The sequence below is a fragment of the Ammospiza nelsoni genome, chromosome 12 (assembly GCF_027579445.1).
Source record: "Ammospiza nelsoni isolate bAmmNel1 chromosome 12, bAmmNel1.pri, whole genome shotgun sequence".
Classification (NCBI taxonomy): domain Eukaryota; kingdom Metazoa; phylum Chordata; class Aves; order Passeriformes; family Passerellidae; genus Ammospiza; species Ammospiza nelsoni.
In genome coordinates this window covers 5,862,460-5,881,786 of record NC_080644.1, presented here as the reverse complement: position 1 = coordinate 5,881,786, position 19,327 = coordinate 5,862,460, and the positions used below count along the sequence as shown (strand labels likewise).

General features: G+C 45.0%; 1 protein-coding gene across 3 annotated transcripts in view; it reads left to right on the top strand.

Annotated features, from left to right (window-relative positions):
• NKAIN4 (sodium/potassium transporting ATPase interacting 4) overlaps nt 1-19,064 on the top strand; it is a 50,874-nt gene extending 31,810 nt beyond the window's left edge. Inside the window, exons 4-8 of one of the 3 annotated variants that reach the window (XR_009419289.1) lie at nt 2,412-2,609; nt 10,867-10,927; nt 13,953-14,037; nt 17,262-17,334; nt 17,786-19,064. Coding sequence is in view for 2 of the 3 variants with exons in the window: in XM_059480936.1 (XP_059336919.1) it covers nt 2,412-2,609; nt 10,867-10,927; nt 13,953-14,037; nt 17,786-17,795 (354 nt within the window). In the remaining variant the exon portion in view is untranslated. The remainder of the gene's footprint in view (nt 1-2,411; nt 2,610-10,866; nt 10,928-13,952; nt 14,038-17,261; nt 17,335-17,785) is intronic. The other 2 variants (XM_059480936.1, XM_059480937.1) reach the window with 2 other exon arrangements.
• Nucleotides 19,065-19,327: the final 263 nt, after the last annotated feature.

Genomic DNA, 19,327 nt, shown 5'->3' with positions numbered 1-19,327 from the left:
GCTGGAGTGTGATTGTAGGCAAAAAGCAGTGAGGGCTGGTTGGGGCCTCCTGTTCCTCCACCTGCCCACCTCCAGCCACACCTGCTCTGCTTTTCCAGCCTGAATTTACAAGTTGAGCAGCAAAGTTAAGGCAGAGCCAAATCTCTGCAGGCTGACAAAAGGGAGATTCTGGAAGGAAAGCAGCCTGTTCCTTGCCTTGCCAAGCACACACTGCTACCTCTGTGAGGAGCGGAGAGGACACTGAGGGCTCTGTGAGGCAGAAGGTTTGGGAAGGCACCATCTGTGAGCTGGGAGAGGAAAACCCTGGGGACTGAGGGTGAGAGGAGATGCTGTGGTGCCCTGGGAACAGCTTTGCTTCAGTGCTAATGGGGGGAGCCCCAGGCAAAGAAACAGGAGTTCACTTGGGGGATTTTTGGTTGTTCTGGAGGTTTATTTCTGTTTGTTTGTTTCTTTCCCCAGCCAAAGCAGCGAGTGCCTTGTGAGAGGGAGAAGGGCCCAGCCTGGAGGCCTGGCTTTGGCTGGGGAAAATCCATCAGCCCATAACACACAAACTTGGGAGAAAAAGAGCAAGCTTTGCAGAAAAGATGTGATTTGGTGCCTTCCTGAGCTATGTGTGGGCCACTGAAGGGTGAAGCCCAGGAGAGGGCTAAACTCCCAACTGTTAGTAGGGTTTTCCCCATTGTCTCAGCTGCCCCAGCGCCCTGCTCCATCTCCTGCCCAGCACATGCCATCTGCTGTGGTGATTATGTCAGGAGCTTGGCAGCTGTCTCCTCACTTCATTGTCCACATTTCTCAGCACGTGCTTCCTGCAGCAGATTGGAATAAGGGCTCTGCAGGCTGGTTTGGGGTGGCTGTAGTGCAAGGAGGGTCCCCACACAAGGTGCAGAGTGGGGCAGCTGGGGCTGTTCACTGATTCTCTGGCTGGCATTCATGTTCCTGGCCCTGTGACTCGAGTTTGGCCCTGGATCTGCTTTTCAGTGTCTGTTTGATATCTGCAGGACTGCCTGGCTTGGCTCCTGTGCTGGCTGAGGAGACAGGCCCTCTCTCTGGAGGGGAATTTGGAGCAGGGGCTTGGATAGGCTGCTCTGAATCTGTTTTTCCTTTTGACTCCACGGGGAGCTGACAGAAAGGAGCTGCCGTGTGAGGTTTTCCATGTTGGGAAGTATGAATACCCCAAACTCTGACTGCTGCTGTTCTGGGAGCCACAGCTTTCCTCCTGGGACTGTGTAGGACACTGGCATGAGCAGTGTGAAATAGTTTATGGATAGGTGCTAAAACCTTTACTTATGGGTGGGTGATGTGTGTATATCCAGCATTCATCCCTCTCTGTAGAAATACAAATTCTTTGCCTTCAAATTTTGAAATCTGTTTTTCAGAATAAAACTTCCAACCCCTTGCCTTGTTTTGTGGTCAAAAGGAGTTGTTGATTCTGCATCAAAGTGCCCTGAGAGGCCTCCAGGGGTAGCCAGCACTTGGCACTCATCCATGAAGGGTTGCAGCTGTTCAGCCAGCCCTGAGTTTGTCTTTTACCTTTGCCGTGTCCTGCAGGCTCAAAATCCCAAAGCTCTTCTGAGTGTTCCCATAAATACTGAGCTTTTCTCAAGTGTGAGGAAAGTGTGGTCATGTTAAAATAAGCACCTGGCTGCACACCAAAGCCCTGCACTCCTTGTGTGGCATTTCACTCTGTGACCGCCTCATGTTCAAAGTATTTACCTAGGAAAGACAAGGGAGCAAAACAAAGAGCCTCTCGAGGTGAAGTTGATAAGAAATTGCAAGGGAGGGTTTACAAGGAGCTGCAGTCAGCACTGTGAGGTCAGCTGGGCAGAGTAGGCTGACAGGAGATGCAGAAGCACCAGATGTGAAGAGTGTGGAAGGAAATCAGATAAAAATGGTGCGGGATCTTGTCAGATGTGTTAAAAGCTAGGAACAGAGGAAGATCTGTTGGGTTTTGAAACTCACTTTGGGGTTATGGAGTTCATATTTTCCAGGTGCTTGTGTTGGTTTATTATAACAACAACGCTTTGTGTTGTATTATTATATATAATATAATAGTATAGTATATAATAGTATATAATATAATATATAATAGTATATAATATATCATATGTATATAATATAATCATATATATAATATGTAATATAATATAGATTACTTATATTATATTATATTATATTATATTATATTATATTATATTATATTATATTATATTATATTATATTATATTATTATATTCAGCCTTCTGAAAACTTGGAGTCAGATTCCTATCTCTCACCTCCTCCTGGGGACCCAACACCACAACAGAATCTGTTTTTCCTTTTGACTCTAAGGGGAGCTGCCCCAAAGGAGCTGCCCTCTGAGGTTGAAACACTCTCAGAGTAAACAAAGCTCTCTTTGCAACTTTTCCCTTTAGGACAGTGAGCTGCTGACATTCAACATCTCCCGGCACCAGTCGTGGTGGAGTGAGAATGGCCCTGGCTGTGTGAGGAAGGAGGCTCCAATGTCTGGCATCAAGGGGCTGGATAGCCATTCCTACATCTCTGTCATCGGCTGTGCCCTGGAGTATCGCTACATCGAGGTCATGCACAGCTCCTTCCAGATCCTCATCGCGGTGAGTGCCTCACGAGAGGAGCAGCTCCCCAGGAGATGCTGCTTTGGTTTTGTTCTTTGCCAGGTACAGAGCTTGGGCTGTGGTTTTTCACCGCTTTTTGTATTGCCTGATTGCAAAAGCCACTGTAAATGTGTTTTGTTGGATTGTTCTGCTCTTCTCTCTTATGAAAAATACTGCTGGCAACAGTGTGCCCAGGTAGCCAAGAGGGCCAATGCCATCCTGGCCAGTATCAGAAATGGAGTGGCCAGCAGGAGCAGGGAGGTCATTCTTCCCCTGTACTCGGCACTGGTGAGGCCTCACTTGGAGTATTGTATCCAGTTCTGGGCCCCTCACTTTAGGAGGGACATCGAGTTACTTGAGCGTGTCCAGAGGAGTGCAACGAGACTAGTAAGGGGCTTGGAGCACAAGTCATACGAAGAGCGACTGAGGGAGCTGGGGTTGTTTAGCCTAGAGAAAAGGAGACTAAGGGGCGACCTCATCGCTCTCTACAACTTCCTGAAGGGTGGCTGTGGTGAGCTGGGGGTCGGTCTCTTTCTCCGGGCGACAACGGATAGAACAAGAGGACACAGTCTCAAGCTGCGTCAAGCGAGATGTAAGTTAGAATTAAGAAGGAAATATTTCACAGAAAGAGTGGTCAGATACTGGAATCATTTACCCAGTGAGGTGGTGGAGTCATCATCCCTTGAAGAGTTCAAAAAAAGACTGGATGTGGCACTTGCTGCCATGATCTAGTGAACAGTTAGAACATCGGCTGGACTTGATGATCTTATAGGTCTCTTCCAGTCTTGAACTTCTGTGATTCTGTGATTCTTCTGTTGGAAATGGGTATCAGCAACCTGATGCTTGAAGTAATGCATCTGTGCAACCATGCAGTAACAAAGGGTTCTGAATCTCTGTTGGGGTGTGGGAATTCATATGTTGACCCTTCTGGAGGAGGGTTAAAAGAAAAGGTTTTGACAGCACAAGAGGAAATGGCACCAAATGGCACCAGGGAGGTTTAGTTTGGATACTGGGGGACAATTTCTGCACATAAAGGGTTGTAAAGCACTGGAACAGACTGCTCAGGGAAGTGGTGGAGCCACCACACCTGGAAGCGTTCAAAAACTGTGTGGATTTGGCACTTGAGGACATGGTTTAGTGATGAATGTAGTGGTGATGCTGCGTTGATGATTGACTTGAAGCTTTAAAAGGCTTCTTCCAACCTTAATTCCATGTTTCTGTGAAAGATTGCTGTTACTCCCCATGGCTCAGTGATGGGTGGTGGAGCAAACACCTGCACATTTGTTGTGAACAATCCCCAGAAAATGAAATCACGTTTTAGGAGGCAGTAAGCAGCTTATTTTCCTTCTGCTGATACCCAAGATATAGCCACTAAATGTTTTCATCCACTCTTTCCTCATCACAGTCTTCCTCAGGCTTTTGAAAGTACTCTGTAAAAATGCAGCATCCCTAACATTTACTGTTCATTGTTTCTCACTTTTCTGTGAAATTAACACAAAATATCCATTGTGCTCCTCACTTTGGTGCTGCTCTTACATTTTGTAGCCCCCATCTCTAATCTGCTTTGGATTGTTACTTTGGGGTTAATAGCTTTAGGCAAAAACATGAACTGCGGAACCATTCACATTCTGGCTTTCAGTTTTGGCTTAAAAAAGAAAGGCACCTTGCCCTGTTTAAATGCTGAAGGATTACAGTGATTTTTCAAGTTTCTAGAGTGCCAAGTACTTCTCTGCACGTTTTTGGTGCTGTCCTGATCCTGCATTTCCTATTAGCTGGGCTGTGTGTGACCCAGGGAACTGCAGGGAGGGGGAAGGCTCAGGCCCCTTTCTTGCCCTGTCAGAGAAGGGGCAGAAGCTCCTGTTTCCTGGCTTGGATGAGCTCCCTGGCTCGTGTGCTGGCTGTTAATATCCCCTCAGCTCTCCTTGGGGCCAAATGATCTGCATGGATCTGTCTGAGAGCTGCTGCCATGCCCCTGTGTGAGAGAGGCAAACCTGTGTGTCCAGCAGAATACAGCCTGCTGTCTTCAGAGAGGGCTTTTAGGTGGAACAGAACTGTACCTGAGTTTGGTGAAACAGGGGCAGACTTTGCAGTCATACCATCCTCTTTTAGAGCACAGAGATTTCCCACTCTTAGCATCCTTCCTGAACTCCTGAGCTGGCACAGCCCCTGTGCCCTGGGCCAGAGGTTGAGCCAGCAAATGCTCCTGAGTTTGTTTGGAGTAGATCTTTGGTTTTTGGCAGCTTCCTGACTTAGGCACATGGCCCTGGGCTAAGTGATCACTCTGATGTATAGAACTCTGTCTCTGACAGTGGCTTTTCCTTTGCTTCTTCCCAAAGGCACATGACAATATTCTCTGTGCATCTGCAAAACATCACTAAGGGCCAGATGGGGAGGCAGGAGGGGACTGTAAGACAAAATAGGATTTAGGGAAATACTTTCTTTCTCTTTCACCCTGATATTTAAGGTGCAATAAATTTTTGAGTCCTAAACCCTGAAAAATGGGGTTAAAATACTTGTAGGCAAGAAACCCATATGGGCTGAGCTATGCAGTGAACTAAATTTCTACTTGTCCTGTAATAAAAGCACAGTATTGAAGCCCCAGGTCTGTAACTGCTGCTAGTTCTGAAATGCTCATGTAATTTTGTCATGTAGTGGAAGGAATGGAGCTTTTCCCCTCTTCTTTGAGGTCAGGCAGAAAGCAAGTCTTTCTCCCTCAGACCTTGCCTGAAAGCAGTCAGCCAGTTCTCTCCCATTTTACTCTCTGAGGGTCAAAGTCTTTGATCCCTGCCAGTTTCTTTTTCTGTTCTCTTTATCTCACTTTGAGGCAGGTTTTATTACGGGCAGCTGTCCCCAGAGTGCTGGCAGGTACAGTGCTGCAGACAGGCAGGGACACAGATCAATAGCACAAAAACACAACCAGCAACTGGAGGGCTCAGGGGATGCAGCAAGAGATGTGACCTCGTTCCCTCCTCGTCTGAGACCACAGTCGTCAGTTCCCTGTTAGGAAGGGCAAGGGACAGGCAAAATTGTGCTTTCAGTAGTTTGGTTTTTCTCTGTCTAATGTTTTTTAGAAGTTGTGGGGTGGGTAGTGTGTTCTGCTTGGTTTGGTTTTCACCCCAGATACAGCACTGTGAAATCAACTCTGTTTGAATATGCAATACCCAACTTTATTGGTGAGCATTTTATTTTTTTTTTCTGGAAGTTCCAATTCCTTGAGGGAATACTGAGGGACTGTAGTGCTGTGTTGTTTACCTGGGGCAAGGCTCCCTGAACTCAGTCTTGCATGCCAAAGGAGAGGGAAGGCAAACCTGGATCCATCTGGTGAGCACAGTGTTGGCTGTCAGCTTGACTCCTGCTGATTATATCATCCTGCTCCTGGGCATACATTTGAGGATACAGAAGGTCTCAGTCTGCTTTTGCTCAGAGCTTGTCTGTACTCCTTGAAGGCAAAAGCAATTCCTTTAATCTGGAATGCAATCAAACTTGGGCATATTAGTCACCACACGTGATACAAGTTGCTGTAGGGCCCAGTTTGAAAATCTTTCTCAATGCTTTAGCACAAAACACATCAGAGGTAAAACAACAGATAGCCAAAGAGAGGCAATCAAAATTGAGAGGTAAAAGCTCATCGGGGCAACATCTAAAATTCTGTCCTGGTATAGAAATGAACTGTAAAGATAATCCTACAAACCCAGGTAGGAAATGCAGCAGCAACTTCTTTGTCAAGATAAGAATCTGCTTTGCTTTTCCCTTAGCAAGGATTCATCTTGCACGTCCCCAGCTCGCCAGCCAGCAGGGAGAGGAGTGATTCCCAGCTCTGAAATACCTGGCATAGCTCTGGGCTCTCCATATGGTGCTTCTGGGAGTGGGGAGGCTTGGGCTTTTCCTGAGGCTCCACTGAATGGAGTAGAAATTGGAAATGTCTTCCCAGGTGCCAGAACTCACTGCCTGCCTGCCTGCCTGTTGTTTTCACTCAGACTGACAGGTTGGAAGGTTCCCAGGGAGGCAGCAAGGCAAGCCTTGACAGCAGATGTTATGTGAGAACCAGTGTGCAAGAGATGCCTTGCTCTTGGCAGAAGGTAGATTTTCAGTGGTTGTAATTGCATCCAAAGAGTAAAGAAGGTCAAGGAATTAAAGGATTTTGATTGCCTTTCTTTGGCTATCTGGTCACAATAGCTCATTCACAAGCTGGATTTTTGCTTTCTCATAGCAGACGTCCTTCATTTCCCCCTCTTGCACTGATGTCAGTGTGCACCTTTCATTAGCTCTGATTAGAAGTGAAACCTAGAATGCATGTGCCTGAAGGAAGAGCCTTTGCACCTATTCTCTGGTGGAAAAAGCAGTGGCAAGTTTGTCTATTTTGAGAGAAGAGTTGGAGAATCTTCACTAGGACAGAGGCAGACTAAAGCCAAGATCTTACACAAGTAACAGTAACACCTCCTAAAATTTGCCTCCCCATCCTTTGTGTATTTTGCACACTTGCAGCCAGCTGGTCCCTTTCTCCAGGTTTTTCTCTAATTTACTTTTTCCGGCTCCAGCGCCTTCACTCAACGCTGCTGTTTGATGAACAGTTTTCAACTCTATTAAAAAGTTCACTCCAGAGGGCTGAGGGGCAGGGGGATGCTCAGGCATATGTTTCCCCCATTCCCTTGGGGCACCCTTGTCTCTCCCTGTCTTTCCCCCTCTGTTTGCCTGCAGAGTGCTTGGGGCAGCGTATGCGTTCCCAGGCTGACACAACACACCTGCCCTCAACATGTGTTCCTCATAAAAAGGCTTAATCAGATCCTTCTGCAGCTTGGGGAAGCTGGTACTGCACATGCAGAACAAGCAGAGAAACAGCAGCAGAGGCTAAAGCCCTAGAACATTCTTTGGGGAATTAGAGCAGTGGCTTAGTGTCATTTTACATCGCTGACGTTTTCCCTCCTCTTCCACCTCCCCGATGTAATTTGCAAAGATCCAGGAATTATTGGTATTTCCCTGGGATACAGAGCTTAAACCCCTCCTTTGCACTGAAATCAGCAGCCAGGATGGCACTTGGAGCAAGGGTGAAATTATTCCAAATTGTTGGCTTCTGTGAAGCTTCTTGTTGTGTGTTAATTGCTGATAAAGTGGGTGATGTTTGGGGGTTTGACACATCGTTATCAAAGATGCAGTCAGAAGGGAATTTCAGGTGTTTCTTGGAGACTGCTCGTTCCACACTGCAGCAGACTCTTCCAGGGGAAAGACTGGACAACAGGAGCAGCATTTCTCCTCCTTAGCTCTATTTAATTCCTAATTTATTCTGAAGGTGAGACATGGGGATTGCCATGAGTTCGGTTAATCCTTGAGATTATTTAATTTGAGGTTATTTAATTGTAGATTAATCCCTTAGAGTATTTAGTAAGGTCAGCACATAAAAAAACTGGAATTCATATTTATAGTGTGCATCTTTTCCCCCCCTTGCCATTGAGACTCTCCTGTTCTGGCCAGATCACAATACAAACCTTCTCTGAATAAAAGGTTCCACTAAATTAACAAGCTTTTTTATTGCTGAAATGCATCTAAAGAAGGAATGGATTATAAAGTCAATAAAAAGTAAATTTTAAACACCAAGCAGATGATTTTGAAACAAAGCCAGGAGATGGAAGGAGTTAAAAAAGAAAACCCTCCACTCCAGTGAAGCTGGGATTAGAGATTTAGGAAAGTTCACTTAATTCACTAGGTTTTGATTGGTTGGTTTGTTTTTCTGAATGCAAAAAAAGTCACCTGAGTCATAAAGTGAAAAATGTGTGGGGTGAGCAGAATGATGGTGGAGGGTTATGGAGCATTAATTTCTGTGCAAAACAAACTTCCCAAGTCAATCACATTGCTTGGTGCTTCTGAACCATGAAAAATGCCCAGAGCCTTATCAGGTTTGCTGTGACAGTACAGCTGATAATGGCTCCTGACTCTGCTCATAAACTGGGCAGGTAAATCACTTTCATTGGTAATTCTAGCCAGAGTTTCCTGACACAGGTACCACATAAGATTTGTGTCTACCTGTTATAGAGCATAATTGCAGTGAGGGGATTTAGGGCTTCCACTTTGCATGGCTGTTAACCCAAAGTTCCTCCTCTGAGAGGTGATGGGAAATCTGGGGAGGGAGAGAATGGTCCTAGAGTTCCCTTGGAATCAGGGGGTGTATTCAGGGTGCACCTTTCTGCCTGGATATTTGTGTGTGTGTAATTTGATGTAAGAGGCTGGATCTTGCAATTATAGAGCTGCATGAGCAAGTGCAGAGGATGTGTGTGAGCGCACTCCGAATTTGTCACTTGGGTTCAGATGCCTTTATGCTGGAGATCAGAAGGTTGGTTGGACATCTCTCGGAGTGCTGAGACGTGCAGGCAGCACTCTGGTTTTACCAAGAGCCCCTGGGTCAGGGTTAGGGTTAGCCCAGGGAGGAGCGGTGGCTCCGGGGAGCGGCCCCGGGGCTTCAGCACCACGGCCAGAGCCCGGGCTGGGCCGGGAGCCCCGCGGTCCTTGGGGCTGGGAGAGCTGCCCGAGCCCACCACCGAACCTGTCCCCCAGTGCCACGTCTGCTTGTCTTTTAAATGCCTCCAGGGATGGTGACTCCATCACTGGATAACCTATTTAATTATGAAATGTTCCCCAATATCCAATCTAGACCTCCCCTGGCACAGCTGGAGGTCAATTCCTATTGTCTGCTTGTTTCTTGGGAGGAAGAAAGCCCTTACCTGGGCTACAGCCTCCTTCCAGGCAGGTACAGGGAGCATTAAGGTCCTTCCTCAGCCTCCTTTTCTCCTGAGCCTCCTCAGCCATTCCTCACCAAGCTTGTGTTCCAGACCCCTCCCCAGATTTTTTGATCTGACCTGCCCAAAAACTGCCACAAACTTCAGGAAAAAAAAATAAATCCAGGTTTATATTACATAGGATAAAGGAAAAATCTCTAAAATTTTGTTTGGTTTTGATTTGTCTGCCTTAAACAATGGTAGTTCCATTCTGAGACAATTCTAAAAGTGCAATTAGATTGGCCATTGCATGTGGCCAGAGGATTTACGTTTCTCTGTAGCTCACAGGAGTTTATCCTGAAGCCCAGCAGAGGAATGAGGGAGTCCCCAGAGCTGCCCTTCCTCCACTGAGTTTCTGGGATGTGCTCCCATCAGGCTGACCCAAGAGGAAAGCGGTGAGCTGCCTTTCAGATTTTTATACAAAAATCTTCAGAGGAAAAGCAGGGTTTAGTGATGCTGCAAAAACATTCAATTTCCTCCCAACAAGTTATGTTTTGTCAGGGAGAGCTGGAGAAACCACAAATATTGTAAAAGTCCCCAGCAGAAATCTCATTATCCTGCCTTTTGTTTTCGGGTGTGATGTATTTTTCTGTCATATTAGAAATGAATGGACTCTACTTTTCAAGCCTTCCCATGCATCATTCTGTCTCCACTTGGAGTGAGTCACTGTGTGTTACAGGCTGACTCTTGTTCCTAGGAATTGAGTTCACAGTGGAAAACAATTATGCCTCACAATAACTTTACTAATGCAGTTACTGTCAACCAAGATCTCGCTAAGTGGGGTGTTATGTAAAGATGTGAAATGAAGGATGGAGAGGATATTTGATTAACAGGAAGAAGGCAAAGCAAAATAAGACCCTGCTGCATCTGGAATTCCCATAGTAGCAGGAGTTTGTTTTTCTGTTTAGGCTGAGGAACACCTTGATAGTGAGCCTGAAGGAAGGAGGCAGCTCTGATGCTTTAGAGCTTCTAGAAACTACCCAGTTACTAAAGATTTTGGTGTCTGAACATTTCTGCCAGTACAGCACCATTCTTATGGTTAACTAATTTTCTATCTCATCTGCATAAAAACTACTCACCTCTAATTGGTAATTTACCCTGTAGGACAGGAATGCTGAGTTTATGAGTTTTTGTCATTCCAACTCTGTGTCCCCTGTGCATTGTTGTCTGTCCCACAAGGCATTCCCATCACTTCCTACAGAGACTTAACTTAGCAGTTTCAGTTTCAACAAAGCCAACCCACGTTCTTGCCAATCATTCAAGCAGCTGAAGGTGCTGCTCTGAAGGTGAGGATGGCTCTTACAAGTTTTCCTTCTGAAGCTTTGGGTGTGCTCCATCAGTGCCTTCCCTGACAGCCACACCTGATATGGCTTGGCTCCACAGTCACAGAAATGCTGCCAACTGAGTGTAAATAGTGCCTGCTGAAGTTGTGCCCAGTGGGTTCTGACCAGGCTCACCCTGGCTGATGATTTATTCTCTCTCTTTTCCAGCTGGTGGGCTTTGTGTACGCCTGTTACGTGGTTAGTGTTTTTACAGAAGAAGAAGACAGCTGTAAGTATTTATCAACAGATCCCTTGGCAAAGGTTTTAGTAAATTTTGTTTCTCTCTCAGATGTTTGTCTGTCAGGACTGAGCTGCCATCAGACTTCTCTCCATCTCTGCCTCTGTGTGTTATGGCACTAACTAACCCTCAAGGATCAGCTATTTTTGCTGTAAGGGTTTTTTCCCCCATGTCACTCTGTGTTAGGTGCTGTAGTTCTGCTACACTTAGAGCACAGAAAGAGCTTGGTTTTGGCTTCTCAGCTGGACTGAGCCTTAGAGAAACTGGGCAGCTGCCTCTGTTGTCAAGCTCATGTAGCCTGAGAATAATGGCTCTGAAATATTACTGCTGTGATTAAAAGCACCTACAACAAAGCTCTCAGCCCAGGGCTCAAGTGGGAGACCTGCAGAGTCTCATGTGCCACCAGCTGAGGATGAAGCAGATCATGAGAGTTCTTGCCAAGAAGCAATCTGAGCACTTAATTTAAGAGCAGAGGAAGTGCTGTGTTTGAGTTACGAGGAGGAAGGAGCCAGCTCCCTCGTGTTGGGTACACAAATCTCCTCGGTGACAGTCACTGTGACACCTGTCAGGGCAAAAACCCACAGGCCTGCGGGACCTGTGCAGGTATCCCACTGCTCCTGGATTGCTTTGCCCCTCTAAAAAGCCCTTTGAGAGCAATGATTTTACAAACAGAAAATGGCTGCATGAAGTAAATGCAAAGTTAGATTTGTTTGGCAATGTGTTGGGTTGAGGCCAGATTATTCCAGCAAAGGATCTCATCCAAAGGTTTTACATCCAAGTATCAATTCTTTTAAGGCATTGATTAGGTTTGTGCAAGCAGCTTTGTTGTTTTAAAGAGCAGCTGGCATGGAGGAGAGCTGGAAAACAACAGCTTTGAACTGAGTATTTGAAAGTACGTGAAGAATGTGTTTTCATAGGAGCGAGAGGAGATGCATTACTTATCTGCCTTGTCCATAGGTTTTTTTCTTCCTTCCTTCCTGGCTGAACTCATTCTCCTGGCTTTATTGATCATTTCTGTAGAGCTTGGCAGTGCACTTAGAGAAAGGTGCTACATTATAGTAATATTTTTTAAATTAGGCTATAGCTCTTGTATTAGCTAAATAGCTCCAGTTCTGAGCCCCTGCTGAATATTGTAAAGCAATAACTTGACAGAGCTAATTTTTATAGTAGGGATCTGTTAGGAGAGGCAACAACATGGGAGGAAGCTTTATCTAGGCAACACAGAGCTGGTAATTTCAGGATATGTATTTTTTTTTCCCCCTAACAAATTCACTTTCCCTCCCAGTTTCCCAGCTTGGAGTTAAAATGCCAGCTTGAATAATTAACAATGACAAACCATCAATATTTCACACTCACAGGGGTAGATCCTTCCAGTGACCTGAATAAATTTGAGCTGCGTTTTAATTTTCTCTTCCATTTGTGGTTTCCTTTAAATGTTGCTTTGATATGCAGCATGAAGTAATTATAAGTGCAGAGGCACATTAATCAGGAAGCTCATGCTAACGTGATTTTCATGAGAAAACACAGCAGTAGGGACCTACTAATGCTGAATTGTGGGCAAGAATATTTTAGATGTGCTAATGCAGTGTATTGAATCACAAGGAACCACACTTAAGATTTATCTTTTTAAAGTGTCTTGGATTTTGAGTGCCCTTATGCTTGTGTGTTCAGATGATAAGAATTGTGTTTGTTCAAGGTACTCAGTAGTTACTGAAAATTGCAGTTCTTTAAAGTTTCCCAATTTAGGCATTCCACACCTGAGGTGATAAAGTTAATATCTTGGTTTTGTTTAAAATGGCTGCCTGTTTTGATTTTAGAGTACTCAAACACTTTCAGAAGTGGTTGAGAAAAGGTAAAGTTTCACTGGAACTATTTGGGAATTATCCCCACAATTAACTTAAAATCTCTTCAGATTTCACCCATTACCTTCAGTTGTCCCAAAATTGCAGTATCAGCCTGAAGCTGTCCATCAAGATGGAATTTGTCAGAATCTGTTGTCCTTAGGTTTCTAAATATATTTTAACAGGTTGGATTTTTTCACATCCAGTATATTAGTAAATATTTTTTTCTATTATTTGATCAGCAAAAAAACCTCAAACCTCTTCAGCTTAAATTTAAAATAATAGTGCCACCTTCAGGAAAGAAAAATAAACAGGCACTTAAATAGTTAATCAAACTCTCCAGTTATTTATAAATGGCAGTTGGACAGGATGGTTTTCACACTTCCATACAAAATGTACTAACTTGGCACCAAAAAATGATCCAAACTGGGTCAGTTTTAAAGGGTTCTGCAAGGTCAGTGACAAATCCCAGCCCCTGACGCCCTCCTGCCCTGCCTGTGCTGGCCAGCTCTGGGCTGCAGGCTTGGCCTGGAGTCCAGGGAACTGAGAATTTTCCAGCCCTGGAAAATTCTTGCCCGGTGACTGAGGGAATTGTCACTGGGAGCTCTCCCCGCTGCCCTGGTGAGCCCTGGAGAAGGGAGGCTTTGTTCCTGTTTGTGCACAATTCAAAGAAATTCACTTGGCAGAGGAGATGCAAAAAAAATACCAGAGCTGGAGATAATGAGCTGGTTGCAGTTTTCCAAAGCTGCTGTTGTCTTGCAGGAAAGACAAGTGGGGCAAGAAAATTCCCACTTGAGTGTGTAACCTTCTCAGGGAGGGCTGTGCTGCCAAACCTCTCCCTGGCACTGGCTCAGGAGCTGCTCCTCAGCTTCCTCCCCTCGCCTCTGGCTTTGTCTGCTCCTCTCACATGCACCACACTATGGTGGCAATACCCAAGGAGGCTTTTCTGGAGTCTTTGTTAGCTCTGCTTTAAGTTTTGTGTTGGCTGAAATCTCCTCTTTGGCTTGCTTGCCCATCCCAGGAGATCTCAGAGATCCATACCTGAAAAAAATCACTTTTCTGTTCTGTCACTAATTTTTGTGTTTATGCCATGACATTCACCAAGCCTTCCTTTCATTTCATTTCAACTTTCTGGCCATGTTTGTTTGTTTATTTGAGTTCTGATTTTTTTTCAGTTGATTTCATTGGTGGATTTGATCCATTTCCTCTCTACCATGTCAATGAAAAACCCACCAACCTTTTGTTCAAGCAGACATACCTGTAAGTATCACCTGTGCTAAGAGACTCCATGTGCTTCTTGGTTTCAAGGGTGCCACAGGTTTGGGTATTTCCCTCCTTTTGTAGGTTGATTTCTCCAACAGGCTTCTCAGGCATGGAAGGAATGAACAAATGGACACCAAAAGGGGTGAAGCTGCCCTTTCTCAGTTCCAAAATAATTTTAAATTCTGTTGCTTCCAAGAACTGGGCCCAAAAGTTCAGCTGAGAGCAGAAAGGGGAGCTGTCCACAGCAGCTTTTCTCCTCCCAATAATGAAGGGCCACTGTTGAATTCTCATTTCTGCCCTGAGGCACAAGATCACAACTTCACTCTGTCCACTTAAAAGCTGGTTCTTAATGAGCTTCTCAAACACAAAGGCCAATTCTGTCTGTTTAAAGCAGCACTGAGATCTGATTTTATTTTCCTTAAATTGATCCGCAGGAAGCAGTTCAACACATGGAAGTTTTTTACAGCAGCTGCTGAGGGAGGCTGTTTTTCAGGAACAATGGTACCAGAATCCTGCCAAAAAGAGGAATGTGAGGATGGTGGAAAAGAGTGGGGCTGAGGGAAGAAAAACTTCCCTGAGGTAGAGTGGTAGATGTGCCCCTCTGATTTCATAAGGACTTACTGCCCACTTTGTCACTGCAGCAAAAGATCAGGAATAAAATAATTTCTGCAAAGCCACTGAATTCCCTGTAACTTTGGGGGTTCTCTAGTGTTACTACAAGGGATGCTACAGGAGATTAAATATTGATTTCTCTCTCATTTTGTCACAGTGGGGTGGAATTTTTCATAGTCTGCAGAAGCTGTGCACCTTTAAGCAGCTCCCTGATTTACTGGCTGGATGCAGCAGCGTGCTGAAGAAGCATCACATTTTTACAGCACAGGGTTTGGGCTGCTTTTTTCTTAAAATGACCAATTCTGCTTGTGAAAGAAGCTATCACTTCTAAATGAAGATTCCTATATGGGGAGATTGTAATATGAAGAGAAGTTAGCAATGTAAAACTTTCTTCCAGGGCCTCAGTAAGAGGGGAAGCTGCTGCTCAAGTCCACAGATCATTTTGTTGCTCCTCCCTCCCTTTCTTTAGCCCATCACTTCTCTGTTGGTATCTTCTGCCAGCACTAAATAATATTTCTTCCAGACTAACAGAAGGTGAAAACAGCTGCTGAGCTGTAGATAATGTGACCCTCTGTAAACTTCAGCAGCCACCAAATAGCAATTTTTGATTATTTATTTCAGCCTTTTGCCTCTTCTCCATGTGTGTGAATGGGAGTGAGGGATAATTCATTCCCAGGTTATGGTGCCATGGAGTGTTGCAGGCTGGGGCACTGACTGCCACATGCCCTTGTCCAGCTGTGAAAATCATTTAGTGATGACTTGAAGGCAGGTTGAGTTTTTTTATATTCTCTTCAAGAAGATGTGAAACAACAAATACATCCAATTTATTTAAAATTTAAGAAGGGCTAAGGATCAGGGACATAGGGTTTCTGGTTTGAACTCATTTTTGTTGAGGGAAATGCTGAATGAAACCAAATTTCTTCTACAACTGATCACTTGGAGCTGACTACAAGCAGGAACCTTCATTTTAGGATGGCATCACCCCCTTGGCTGCAGTCAGATGCATTTTCTGGGCTGCCAGACTTCTCTAACAGGATCACTTTCCTTCATTCCTAATGGAATTATCCTATTCACTCCAGTTTTACCTATCCTTTTCTGATGAGATCCCATTCCTTCCTCCCACTGTCCCCTTTCCTGCATTTTTCTCAAGTCTCTCTTTTTCATATCACAGAATTTATGAGATTTTAGAGATCTGAGGCTCCACAGTGCAATGACATGAGCTGCTAAATTCAGTATTCAAACTGTGAACCAATCAATTAATTTTGCCAATCAAGGCAACACACTAATTATTTAATAATAATGTATTAGCACTTGTGATAGAAGATAGGTTAAAGCCTTCAGTGCCTGAGTTTCTGTGTTACTTATCCAAAGGACACTAAATCACTTGTGGGAAGGCAAAGTTGCTTACCTGAGGCTAAAAGAGAGTATTTTCAGTGAGTTTTTAGGAAGAGAGGGTTGAACTCTTTCTCCTCCCTGAACTGGAACACAGGCACAGGTTGTGCCTGCTGGCACCATTGTCCCCCCTTGTGCTGCCCAGCTCAGGACCTCAGCTCTGGGTTGCTTTTCTTCTTGTTTGTTCATTTGTAGTAACAGAATTCTCATCACTTGAGGCAAAAAAGCATTTTTGCACCAATAGCTGGAAGTGCTGGCCAAGCCAGCTTTGACATTTCTCACTCAAGCTGTTCCCTCCAAGGCCCTGCACCACCTGCCAAGTACCCAGAGCATCCTGAGCATTTGTCAGCCCCTCCTGCCTGCTGCATCCTTTCAGTTTCCTGACATCACTCTCCAGATTTGTTTTGGAAAGCAGCACTGTGCAATCTCAATTATAAAGCAGAATGGCCTCAAAGTGTGATTTTGTACACAAGGTAATGCTAAATCCAGAGCCTGCTGGATGGCAGGAGGTGCTCTCTGTTTATTTAAAAGGTACAGGGACAAGCACTAGGTCTTCCTGCCTTTCAAGGCTGTGTTTGCAAGGCCAAGCAGTGAGCTGCACCTTTGTGAGGCTCCAGCCCCTAAAGCTGATCTCCACCTCAAGTCCTGCATCACTTCAGGGGCTTCAGAGCTTTAATTTGACTTGTGGAGCCAGATTTTATGGACTTTCCTTCCCTCAGATCTCCCAGTGGAAAGGGCCCTGTTTTGGCACAGGGTGTGACTTTTTTCTGATGGAGACCTCAGTATTGACAGGGCAGCAACAGGAGGTATTGGTTAATTGAGGGATCCGAGGCTCCAGTTGGCAATTTCTCACCTTAATGCTCCCTGATCAATCTTTGTGGGCCACTGTCTGCTGGCCAGAGGCACGAAGAGCTGTGAGCATTAAGGGACTTGTCCCCATACAGCCATCATCCCCTACTGGCCTAAAGTGGGTTCTTCAATACACCAATATGTACAAGCACACAAAGAACATTTAGTCAAAGATCCAAAGTCCAAGACTGAAACATTGGAATAAGAAGGAGAGGGAGGAAAACTCCTTTAGAATTGTTTTCTCACCTGTCTCCTCCAAATTTTGACAAGCAGAGTAATTTACAAAGGAAACTTAAACAGGAAAAAATTCCACTTTGTTCTGAGGAGAGAAAAAACACACAACAAAACACTTCTGCTTCTCTTTCTAGGTAGACTTTTTCCCAAACAAACAACATGAATTTGCAAACTCTTTTGATCATCCTGAAGCTGCATGTGTAAGAGGTGATGTTTCAGCCAAAAGCGTTCACTCACCTTTACTGCTGGCTCCAAAAGTAGATCTGCTTATCCTGCTGCACCTACACCAACAGCACATCACTGCAATTTCAAGCAGCTCCTTTATCCTAGAGATGACCCTTAGCTTTTTAAGTTTCTAACCACATTTTATGCAGCTCCAAACGCTGAGGATCCATAGATCTAACACTTGAGCCTAACTGCAGCATATTCAGGTCTGACATGTGCATTGCATTCTTTCCAGCCTTGAAGACTACTTAACCACATTACTTGTGAGCTCTCAATCCTATTCCTCATCTGTAGTCAATCACATTTAAAAGTTCAGAAGAGGAAAGAAAAATTTGTCCTCATTATTTCCACACCATTTCTGTCACATAAAGAAATCAATTGAGTTCTTGCTCCACACTCACATCCTGCCTTCATCTTTTTCCCTCTCTTCTAGGCCTGCGTAAGTGAAGAGGAGCCAGAGGATGGATGAACCTTGCACTCCACCAAAGGTGCTGCAGGAAACAGTCCCCTGGGGCCTGGATCTTTGGCAGAGGAAATGCAGGATGGTGAACTCCACTCCATTTTCCGGTTCCTTGTCTTCTTTTCAAATGCAATGAATGTACATCAAAGAACGGCCACACCGTTGGTTTTTAATCCTCCAAGTGCCCTGACGAACCTTTCCTACCACAGTCTGCTGGTACTGGCCCAGAAATGGCACAGGCCTAAAGACCAAGTTCACCAAGAGCCTCTCTCAAGAGCTGCAGTTGAAGCTGGAGCTGCTTCCTTGTGCCATGGATCCAGAAAGAAGGAAGCACTGCACAACACCCTGGGACATTTCATATTTTCTGTAGTTAGTCTCCTCCTTTTTTCTGAACAGAGCCTAAATCCCCTAACACAACTTCATCTCCTCCCTGCCTGCATAACATGAGGTGGGGGCTCTTTACACTCGAGTTACTTAGGCATTGTTGGGTTCTAAGTGATAGGTGAGAACTTTTCCCCCCTTTGTGCCCCCAGCCAGGACCCCCTTGCTCGTTCTCTGTAGACATGGCAGTAGGCTTTTGTCCTGGAGCTCAGTGTGGCCTGGCTCCTGTAATGCTGAACAGCTGAAAACCACTGCAGCCACCAGCTCCTCACTCAGCATGCAGCTTCACCCCACATCCAACCAGCCCAGCCGTCCCTGGAGCAGCTGTAGCCTAATCTGGGTCTGCCCAGCTACATTAAATTAACCCTGGTGTGGCTGGATGCTGCTGCAGGCCCTGGAAAAAGCCCAGTTCCTTATGGAGCAGAGGTGGGTTTGCACCTGCCTTCTTCACCTAGAGCCACACCTATTCCATGGTGACAGCCTGGTGGGAGAGTTTCATTTCTGACAGGCTTTTTGAGGGGAGGGAAAGGGCTGAAGGGGGAATGCCAGTGTAATTAAGTTGCATTAATGAGCTGCAGCAGTTGATTAAAACAAAGAACAAAACCAAGTCAGTTTTGTTAGCTGTGTCTCCCAGCATGTGAAGTGTCAAAAGCAGAGAAGGAGCAGTTGTCAGCCAGCCCTGGCATATTTGGGCTGATACTTCAAGTGCTGTTGTAATTCATTATTGTCTTGCCTAATTTGTTTGGGATTACTTGGCATTTTTTGAGAAATGCTTTCCAGAAGGGTCAAGCTTGAAGCCATGCTGGGGAGAAGTGTGAGGGAAGAATTAAAAACAAAAATAAAAACATTAAGTGCTAAATCAAAGACAGAATGATGCAGCTTTCTTTGGTCTCATTCCACAGGGCCCAGGAAGCAAAATCCTCTTTTATAAACCCAAATGCATAGGCACTGAGAGAGTATTTTTTACCTCTGTGCAACTTCTATTCCAGATACTCACACATCCCAAGTTCTGCTTGGGTGCAGCTGCAAGTAAAAATGTTGTTTTCTGTAGAGTGGTTTTTTCCCTTTCTTTAAGGCACTGAAATCCACAGCTTCTGACTGAGCAAAACAGACAACTAGTTTCATCCTTGTTTA